This window comes from Anneissia japonica, unplaced genomic scaffold (genome assembly GCF_011630105.1).
Source record: "Anneissia japonica isolate Jap-2015-1 unplaced genomic scaffold, ASM1163010v1 scaffold2584_len14202_cov105, whole genome shotgun sequence".
NCBI lineage: Eukaryota > Metazoa > Echinodermata > Crinoidea > Comatulida > Comatulidae > Anneissia > Anneissia japonica.
This window is the reverse complement of record NW_022722638.1, coordinates 1-11,222: the sequence shown is the minus strand read 5'-3', so window position 1 is coordinate 11,222 and position 11,222 is coordinate 1. Positions and strand designations below refer to the sequence as shown.

At 33.8% G+C, this 11,222-nt stretch overlaps 1 protein-coding gene across 1 annotated transcript; it reads right to left on the bottom strand.

Moving 5' to 3' along the window:
- Positions 1 to 1,397: 1,397 nt before the first annotated feature.
- Positions 1,398 to 10,739, bottom strand: LOC117111977. Its single transcript, XM_033255032.1, has 8 exons — positions 10,514 to 10,739; positions 9,804 to 9,887; positions 8,763 to 8,976; positions 7,883 to 7,933; positions 6,807 to 7,163; positions 5,715 to 6,038; positions 4,018 to 4,774; positions 1,398 to 3,367 (listed from the first exon to the last, which is right to left on the bottom strand). The coding sequence occupies exons 1-5, from the start codon at positions 10,715 to 10,717 to the stop codon at positions 6,814 to 6,816; spliced, it is 903 nt and encodes a 300-aa protein (XP_033110923.1). The 5' UTR covers positions 10,718 to 10,739; the 3' UTR covers positions 1,398 to 3,367; positions 4,018 to 4,774; positions 5,715 to 6,038; positions 6,807 to 6,813.
- Between the last annotated feature and the right edge of the window lie 483 nt (positions 10,740 to 11,222).

The following is an 11,222-nucleotide window of genomic DNA, read 5'->3' as shown; positions in this document are numbered from 1 at the left end:
AGTGTAGACATGGAGGAGAAATGGACCTGGATGCTTGAGAGTTAAGCTGTTAGTCAGGCCATACTGTATTTTTTTTTATAAACTGTTACGTCAAAAGGAAAATTTTGGCATACAATGGACATTGGTGAAATATTGGTTCGGTCAAAACCGGACAAGAAAAAAACACAACACTCCTTACGGCCTCGTAATGGTATTCTCAGAATTTAGCGTGCACAAAACAAAATGTTGTGGAATATCTGGGTAAAGGTACATCATCTTTTTTTTTTATCGTTTAAAGCAATACAACTAAATCGTTATATTTAATATATATCATGGTATTGCACCAGAATGCTAAATGAGCTTAGAAAGGTTTCCAATGGACACTCACATTTTTCCAAGGGACATCAAGAACAAAAAAAAAACCCCACTTATATCACCACTTTTTGTTTTAACAGTATAAATTTATGCAATAGTTTACCCACACACAGGGCTATTTGGTGTCAGAAGTGTTTTAAACAAAGTTAAAATGTATTCGTCCCAGCAACAGAAACGTTATATTTGATTAAGATGCTTGTTATGTTGTTTCATAAAATAAATTTTGTCACTTTATTTACATATTTATTTACTTATTTTTAATTAATATTTTTTCTAGACCCTTTGGAAACAAACTTCCTGGTTTAAAGGGTCATCCAATGCTCTGTCTAACCTTATCAGTTATATTATCTTCCAGTTTTTCGTGTGGTTCCTTGTATGATTGGAGATATCTTTCTTTCTTCTATTGTTTAAAACTGTGCCTTTTATTTTTATTTTGTTGTTGTGTGAACTGGAATTTCTTTTGATGAATGTCAACATTATCACCATCATCCATTTATTCCAAATGAGGCTATAGAGGGGGATTTTTTAGAGGCCTTTTTATAAGGGAAGTTTATTCAAATCACGGTGTTTATTCAAGTGAATTCATAATAACGGTATATGTTTTTTTAACAAGTTGTTGGCATGCGTTTAAAAAACGATACTTGCAGAACGATTTTTAATGTCAACATCTCTATGTACATTTCTGTTAAAGTCGTCAATAGGGGGAGGGGGAAATATTCCTAAGAGAGTTTTTATAATAAACGCCAAACAAAAAATCCCTCCAAATCCCTGGAAAGTATGGCTATGGATTTGAAAACCTTATTTAATCAGATTAAGAGTTGAACAATAAAATTTCCAGTGACTAATGGTGCTTTTTGCTTCTCGAAGGGTAGTGAGGGGAGGGGGAAGTCCTCACATCCTGGCCCCAGTGGTACAACCCCTGCTAGCCTAACCGGGCAAGTATAAACGTCCCTCAAAAATGCTCCCTCATATCTTCAGATTGGCTAGCAACACAGTTAAAAAAAAACACCAACACATACAGCACAATAATAATCATTAATTCATCAATCAATTTACCAATTTACATTTTATTTAAAAACCTGCATTTTGCAGAAATAAAACCTAATTATGTAATTTACAAATTGGATAGACGGAATGAAAAACCTCAATAGATAAAAATGTTAAAAAATTCAAATCGACCATTTAAAAAAATAATACAAGTCAGGCCACGCCGGTCCCCAGGGGTAAATTTTCCAATTAGAATGAGGACAAATATTATTAATAATATAATCAGATCTTGAAAATACTATACATACAATAACCAACAAGGCAAGCATTTGTGATATCAATAATGTTTATGTACCTTTATAGTTTGAAAAAGGGACGAGGATATGATCATTCTGGGCCGTAGCCTTCTATTTTTTATTTTTGTGGATGCTTAGATTTGATATTTAAAAAAAAAAATGCATCCTATACTGGAATAATTTGGGCCATTTTATTTTAATTATGCAGGAATCCAGATATGTAACACTGTCCACCATCTTTATCCCACTCCTGCAGACTGTAAAGTAAGCTGTGCGAGGAATATATTCTCCGGGCAAACATTTTGCCAAATATTAGGCCTTGGCCTAATCTTAATATATAAAAATGTATTATGCAGTAATTACGATTCTGCGCATCTATTTTCCTTGCGATTTTCCATGCGGCAAATTTGAGCTGGTGTTTGAGGTATCATCCCATAATTACAAAACTTTGGCCCAGGCATAATAAACAACGCCCTCAAACATGTAATCAGAATATTTCAATTAAATGAAGGTATTTTTCTTAATTCTTAAGATATAACATTCTAAAATATTTTTAAAAATCTTATTGAAAAAAACTTGTTTGGCCTTTCAGTATCAAAATTAGCTTAAATAGCTGGTTTAAAAAATATACTATCTTTATATAAATATGAAATGAGAAAGTGTTTATTATTATGTACAATTGCATTATATACATAATGTAAAGCGCTTAGAAGCCTTGTGGAGTTAAATGCTATGTAAATCTAACATATAATTATTATTAATATTATAAATGCATTGTTGTGATATAAAAACAAAATGTATCATATAATTAATGTAAAGCAACTTGGCTGTCACAAAAATATGATTCTATGTTTAAAGAATATAAAAGCACAGTATATATTTGTATAATACTGTTATATTTATCAAATGTACAATATTAAATTATGTATTTCCTATATATACTGTATTATATTATCATTTACTTCCTATATAACATATCAAATCATCTTGTGTCATTATTTGCCCTACACTGTGGCATTAAACTCTATTGAGTGTCGTAATCGCAGTGGTGGGGGCAGGAAATGTACAATATTAAATTATGTATTTCCTATATATACAGTATATTATCATTTACTTCCTATATAAAATATCAAATCTTGTGTCATTATTTGCCCTATGATACACTGTGGCATTAAACTCTATTGAGTGTCGTAATCGCAGTGGTGGGGGCAGGAAATGAACAATATTAAATTATGTATTTCCTATATATACTGTATATTATCATTTACTCCCTATATATCATATTAAATCTTGTGTCATTATTTGCCCTATGATACACTGTGGCATTAAATTCTATTGAGTGTCGTAATCGCAGTGGTGCGGGTGGGGGAATTATCCCTGGCCTAATCAATGTCTATTTGTCTTTTGAAATTGTCAGTACCAATGTGTAGCTATGTTCTGTCATTATTCTTCATGAGTTTCCTGTTAGTACTTCCGTAGTTTTTTAACGACTGCCTTCTTTCTAAGTTTTTCCAATACATCACTCATCTTTACAAGGTAGTTTACTTCAGTGTTTTGCCTTTCTCACCACATAACCAGCATTTCCAGTCTTGCGTCCACAGTTGGTGGTGAAAAGTCTAGCTCAATTCTTACTATTTCAGGTTTCTTTAGACCAATGATGCTGCCATAGGATTTCCAATCCTTTCCAAGCTCCTCTGCAATGAATTGCATATCAATGTCTCATAAGAATCCTAAACGAAAAGAAAAGACATCAATATTAAAACACTTTCAGAACATTGTGGACTTCACAGTTCGGCCAATACAAAGGTTGGTAAAATGTGTCCTGTCTATACACCATTTTATTGGGAATATTTTGAAACAGCGAATATATAAACGGCAAACAAATGACGGAAACATTTGAAAGCGATACTGAGGATGTATCGTAATACAGTATCGATCTGTTGTGAACATGAAACATTCTAAAAATTTCATTCAAAAAATATATAATTAAATAATAATGGACAAGTTGAGTGACAGAGTGGTAAATCAGGGGTGTCGCTAACTACAGCCTTAATATTGGTGCTGGATGGGTCACTCCTTGCCCAGGGTTCAGTTGGTAGCACCAAGTTTTCTCAATAAGGAATGAAAACCAGAGGTCCACTGTATTGGCTTGTGTTCACTTTAAAGAAACACTGCATTTTTTAGAAGAGTATGGGGTTACCCCGATGCTATGCTTTATTTCATCCCTTGCCTTTGTGGAATGATGAAAACATGAACCTACTACCAACCTACGATGGCTAAACAGTCAAAAATAACGCTCATATGCAATTCAGCACAATGACATTGCAAGTTATGGGTTGTTATTCTGCTACTTTACATTAACATATATCATATTACCAACCTTTGCATTTCTGGTGCACTTGATGTAATCGTCCACTGGCAAGTACTCTAACTGCTTTTAAACTGGATGGTTGACCCTCTGATACCTCTGAGCCGAAGTCCTTGTTAGCAAGTTTTAGGAGTCCTTGCTTCTTCAAAGCCCTGCACATTTATCTCAACTTTATTTTTCTCAGTGAGTTTAACCTTTTTCTGCTTTTCGGTGTAGCCTGATATCATATTAAAAATTGTTTGTTCGTTTTGATAGCAATTCATAAACCAATAAACTGCATTGTTGTTTGTTGTGTCAAGACAACATGACATCAAATGGGCCATGCAGACTATTGTTAATGTACGCAATAGTAATGATATATCTGGTATTTGGTAAATATTTCTCAAATATTTTCACACTATTATTTCGTTAGTGCCACAATCTCTGTTTAGTCCATACCCGATAGGTACAGTACATGTATCACTAATTCATTGATTCAAGTTCTTTCAAGTTCTTTATGCATGTTGGTAGTATGCGTATAATTTCTTTGCGATCTTTTTATTTTTTTTCATCAATGCTGCCTTCAATATTTTGAGTTGATTTACATTTCTTCCTTGTCTGTTCCTCCATCGGACAAGCATTTCTAAAGCAGCGTCCATAATCTGTCTCTGAAACTTTGTATCTACATCTTCAATTTCCGTTTCATTTATTCCAAGATTCTTGGCAATAGCTTTCCAACCACTACCCATCATCTCAGATATAAATAATAGATCAGCATCTTGCATGTACCCTGATTAAAACAAAAATTAAACCAAAATTACGCCATATCTATACTGAAACATAATGGCATTTAACTTGCACAGCAGTCGGACCGCTTCTTTCCTTGCATGGTATTATGCAATATAAAATATGTATGTACATTTCTTCCTGACTACTGTTTATAAATTTCAAAAATCATCACATTACTACACTGTTTACATTTACCAATAATAATTTTATTTCTATTTTCTCCTCCGTTTAGATGTTTTTTGCAAAACTACTTGCTAAATAAAGAAAACTAAATTTTATTTTTTACCCGCCCTCCTGTGACGAAAAAAAAAAAAAGTTTGCGAAACAATGTATAAAAAAAAAAGTGGAAAAGTTGATGTAAATTGATCCAGTAGCTTTTGAGTTATGCACCCGGAAGAGGACACACACACACATAACGCATAATATTCCCATACCCACCACTCCTTGGGGTAAAAATAAATAATATAATATCCTGGATACATGTTAAAAGTACATAAAAAAATAATGGCTTTTTTGAAAGATAGCATATAATCCCCTAAAAAGATGAAACCTAAGCACAGTACTTTTAAATGCATTGAACCTCTCAAGTCTGTTAATGCTGAAAAAACAAGCTTGCTCAATTCAAATGTTTGACTCTCTCTTAAAACCACATCTGATTGCTGTTACCGAGACTTGGCTTAATTTGGATGTAGCAGATATTGAAATGTTACATGACAGTTACACCATACACTGTAGGCACAGAATTAATTGTCAGGATGGTGAGGTACTTTTAGCTGTTGATCACACGATTTCATCAATAGACGACAAGATCTTGAACCGAACATTAGTGAAATTCTGCTCCGGGAAATTCATCCACCATTCTTCAGGAAATTTGCAGTTGTGTTATGTAAATAATAATAAAATAATGTTTAATATTTTGTATCAAATTGATATTCACCAACCTCCTACTAGTCTATGTTGTGTTGAAAGTTCAGGTTGATTTGCAGCAGCGTCAAGGTCGTCTTTGTAGCCACGCCTTTCACACAATCGTTCTGCAACTTGTACAAGTCCCTGTTCTCTCAACGCGTTGATCATGATTGGCATTTGGTTTGTTGATTGGCCATCTCTCCAAGTCACCAGAGTTTCCATGATGCCATCTTTCAGTGTGTTGTTGTCTGCTATGACATTAATCTTGTTCCATTCAAGTCCAAGTCGCACTCCTAATCTCCTCCAATCAGAGGGCAGACCTTCACAGATGAACAGCAGGTCTTTGTCGTCAAGGGATGCTGGTTGATCAATAAGGAAATGAAAGAAATTGGATTTATTAATGGTAAATCCAAGTCACTATTTAAAAGTATCAACAAATAGGTTTTCAGACCTAATGAAGATTTACAATAATCTGTAAATCCATTAGCAGGCATTTAAAGTTATATGCTAAAGAATGATTTTGTTATTAATACTTTGCCACGGAAACCTTCCACAAATGTAAAGAATGTAGGAATGTTTTTTTGGATTTTTAAATTTTTTTTTTATTTGATTTATTCGGTGTAAACACCAAGGATAGCCCACGAAGACTGGCAGAAGACTTATTTCCAGTGGGGTCCTACTGGAGGTGATTAAGCAGTATATCGCGAGACAATCCCATCCTCTTTTCCGAATAGTGTACTGCGTTCTTTAACATGCACATGGGCCATAATGAACACGGAACCAACAACTTAAACGTCTCATCCGAAAGACGGTGCGCTTTTGTAACTTGTATTTCAGCCCTCTAGCTGAAACACAAGGAGGCAGCGATGGGAATTGAACCGGGGACCTAGAGATCTCCACGGTTCAGCGCACACAAAGCAGCTACCATCAGATTAGGACTCAGCTAAGCTGCTCTCTCTGTTTTATGCAGCACACTCATTACCTGGCCAGAAAATGTTTTCCTCATTTTAATTAAAGCTAAAAATACGGTTTTTTGTCATTGTCCATATTGTGATATGGTGTGACTGACTGTATTTTAGATAATGTTAAGTAAATGGATATATTATCATGAATAGTGCATTACTAACCATCGTATTAATGGTGTGTTGTGGGTAATCTGCCACTGGTATCTTCACCTGCATTTACATTGGACTCTTTAACCTCTGACATTTGAGAGCCAAAGATTTTGTTAGCAAGCTCTGTGAGTCCTTGCTCCTTCAAAGCTCTGCACATTATCTCAACTTGATTTGTCTCGTAGTTCTGTTGTTTCCTCCATTCTGTAAGCATATCCATTATGGAGTCGAACAATTGTCTGTTGTCACTCCATATTTGTTGGAGCCTGTTCCAACTGAGACCCAGTCTGACACCCAGTTGTTTATATTCCCGTCTCATGTCTTTGGCAATATGAAGCAGATGCTTGTCTTCCAGATAACCAAGACATTCATCTGAAGTGAAAATTAAAGTAGACCAGATACAATAAAACAATTGGAATAATAATATTACTGTAATAAAAATAATATAATATTTATAATAAATCAATGGGATCCAGTCAAGTCATCCCCTTGTCAAGTCGCCCACCTTGTCAAGTCGCCCCCCCCCCCCTTGTCAAGTCGCCCAATTACCAAGACGCCCAATTACCAAGTCGCCCCCTAGCAAAGTCGCCCCCTAGCAAAGTCACCCACCTTGACTAATGTTGAATATTATTATTAACTAACCTTTTAAACATATTTTGAACTTATCTAGGCCAGGAAGGAGCTAGCTAGTTAATTAAAATTACATGCAAACATAATCAGTATACAAAACTATTAAGAAATCACCGCTTTACTAAAATATAGGCCAACAACTTCATTCACTGAATCGCAGAAGTTTGTCTAAACCACTGCCACATTCAGCATTTGACAATCTTTCTGTCTTCGATAACATTCCTGGATTGGCGGTGTACAAAGATTTGACATGATTCTTCCAATAATATCGCAGGAGCCTACTTAGCCTACCGTTACTAGGCAACCTGCAATACCATGGTAAATAGTCAAATTTCGAGGACATTCAAGGACAATCGTAAATTTCCAGGACTTTCCAGTACTAAAAAATGCTCATTTGTTTTTCAGGACATTCAAGGAATTTAAGGACGCGTGCAAATCCTGATAACATTTAAAACACTAACCTGGTGGCGCTGTTTCAGTAACACTGGAACCTGCTAATTGCATTGGAGAATCTACAACAAATAAATTGTTATAACAATAAATAAAAAATCAAATTATTAAAACTGACTATCACCATCAAATATTGGATCAGGATCAAATCAGTTTATATAAATCAATGGTGTATTTATACTATATCACAGGTGGGCATGGGTCAAATACTGCCTACAATTTTCTTGTTGCCCTCAAAAATAATATTAAAAAGCTATGTTTGCAGCCAAACCTCTTTGGCTAAAAAACCCTGTGTTGGAATGGACCGATAACAATAACCTGAAAAAGTAATAATAAAATGGAACCCCTCTGGAAATAAATCTGTTTTAGGATATTGAGGGTTATCCCTGAAATTATAACTTTATGATATCAAATAAAATAAAATCAAAACTGAGCATAAAGATAAAAGCAGTAAATGAATGTAAATTCACTTTGGCCCTCTGACAATTTTTATTTCCATCTCTTATTACTGGATAATGCTTTCCCCTCCTTGCTTTGCACTGAGGAGTACCAATCCAGATTCAGTAATGAAACAATGATTTCCAAGGAGTAATTTGAAAATTTTAAAATGTAAATTATAAATTATCATTAAAAGAAAAATATGAAAAAATTGAATAAAATATGTTTTAACGCTCTCACTAATTGTATGGTACAGCGGCGCATATTAGAAAGATAAGAAAGATCTAGACCATGTAGTCAAGATCGCCTCTTGTATTAACTGTATTGACCAGCGTTCAGTCAACAAGATCTAGCAAGACAGACTTTTAGTGTATAAATATGTTATTATTATTATAGGTGTGCACAGTTTGTGTATGTATTTGTTTTTGATTAAAAAAAAAATGCTTGATTTACCTGTCACTAGTTGCCTATTCTTGAACATTCTCTGAAGTTTGCCTGTGGTTATCAATACCTTCCCACATAGGATACAGTCATTTTCCAGGCACTCCTCCAAATCGTGGAAGTGCATTTCTTGCAAGTTTACCCAGCACAGGACACGGAACTTATAACGTGTGTGCTTCATTCCAGACGTCAGTACTTTCATTTCTTTCTTCAGAAACTCTAACACCTTAAATGAAGATTTTTAATACAAAATAAAAATTAAAGTTGAAAACATTACAAAAATATAAGAAAATGAATCATACTATATTAGAGAAGCACCACCAAAAAATGATTTATGATTTCAATTTTGAATTGTTAGATTTTATATGATTTAATTGATTTCATGATGCTCAATGAAACAATGACGCAATAGTGCTGTTGCTTTTGCTATCAGAATTATTGCTATTTATATTGTCATCAATATTATAGTCATTATCATTTTAAAATTATTATTTTATTTTTAAAAGTTCAATAATTTTTCATTATGCTATTATAAGAATTCATCTTTTTATTGGTTTCATGTTTCATATGGATGTCTTTTTCAAAATTATTTTTCATTTTGTCAGTATATTTCTTCTATTTTTTCTGTGTATTTTAAATTTGTTTGTTGAGGATCTCTAAATATTAGCTTTCCATTAATGGTGGCTGCACAGGCTATCCTCATTAAATAAAGTCCCAACAAATATATAAATAAACAAGAAAACAGACAATACATTATCTGTCATTAAATAAAGTTCCAACAAAATATATAAATAAACAAGAAAACAGACAATACACTACTAGCTGTCCAGATCACAAAAAAGTATATCTGTATATTAAATATTTGGATTGCACTTGTACTACTGTATGTTCATCCAAGCACAGTAGAAAATATATTACTCATACACTCTACCCAGATAAATCTACTTATGATTATCTCCAGGTAATATCACTAATAATGAACATCACCATTGCTGTGTGTAATTTTACAGCTGCTATTTCAATTGCAAGATTTCAAATATCAAACTAGATTACCTGCATACAGACTCTAGGACTGGGTTCACCTCTTGGTGTCTTGGTACCATCCTCCTGAATGATAGGCACCCGTAATATTTCCAGCTAAAATACAAACATTAAATCAATCAATAATTCCATGCATGCCCGAAATATATCAATACATTAAGTGAACAATCAAATCCTCTATTTAAATTTTATCCTAATTAAACTGCAAGCTACTTGCCACTTTTTTTTTTTTTGTAAATCATGGATCCAACAAAAACAGTTTGGGTGGAGCATGCAAAATGTGAAGCACTGAGCAGGGGAAGGGTGTGGGGATGATGTTGAATTTTTTTCTATAAATGCTTGACAATGGTACATGGAATCTGAAAGTTTTTGGCGTACCATGGGCTCTTTCTCCTCTAATTTTACTTTCTTTTTTTTTTTTGGTTGGTGGGAGGGACATGTCACCTGGATCTGTCCTGTATTACCCTCCTAACACTACTTTTGTTAAAATAAAGCAAGGAGCATTATCCCTTTATATTCACCTATCTCTCAGCTGTTACTGTAACAAATTTTTTCTATTCATTACAATAACAACAATTAAAAAAACCATACAAGTGTGTGACATTCAAATAACTCTTAGAAAGATACTTTTACCTTTATCACTCTTGTCTTGATTTTGATTTTCACTTTATTGCCTATCACTCCAATGGTTAGTAACTAAATGACATCTCTTAACATCTTACCTTCAATGAGGGCTTGTTATTAATGACTACTGGTCCTAAGCTGAGAGTGTGTTCACGTCCAAGGTGGATGTTAGCATAGTTGCTAAATAATTGCAGCATGGCTGTGTAGCCCATGTCTTGTACCATTCCAATCAAGCTCACAACCAGAGGATGGAAGACACTATCAGGGATGAAATCCTCGGAGGCCATGTAGATAGATACCATCTGAGCTGTATCATGTTCAATAGACACATTGTCTTTGCTCCGTTTCAATCGACAGGGAACAAAAAACGAGCGATGTTTGCTTTCCTGATTCTTGTGAAAAAAACAAATGAATTAAATAAAAAGATAGAAAATACCAGAAAAATGTACATACATTACCAGTTTTTTAAATAATCACATGTTCTGCAATCCAAATGGCATGCGAGGTAGAGTAAGATTAACATTCTTAAAATAATTTAAACTCTCTTTTTTTAAAAATAATTTGCTGAATTTCATTTTACAATGAAAAGATGGAATAAGTCACCATTTATGTCTGCATTTCTTTGCCTTTTAAAAAAATCTATATTAATTTATCTTTTAATAGATTTGTATTTGGATTGATTGCACTGTATATTGTATATAAGTTAGTTAAGGGGCAGGTCAATTTATCATTAACTACTGTAGCTGAATGGCTAGTGACTATCTGAACTCTCCAAGTATTTGCCAACAGAAAAAACACAACAGAAAA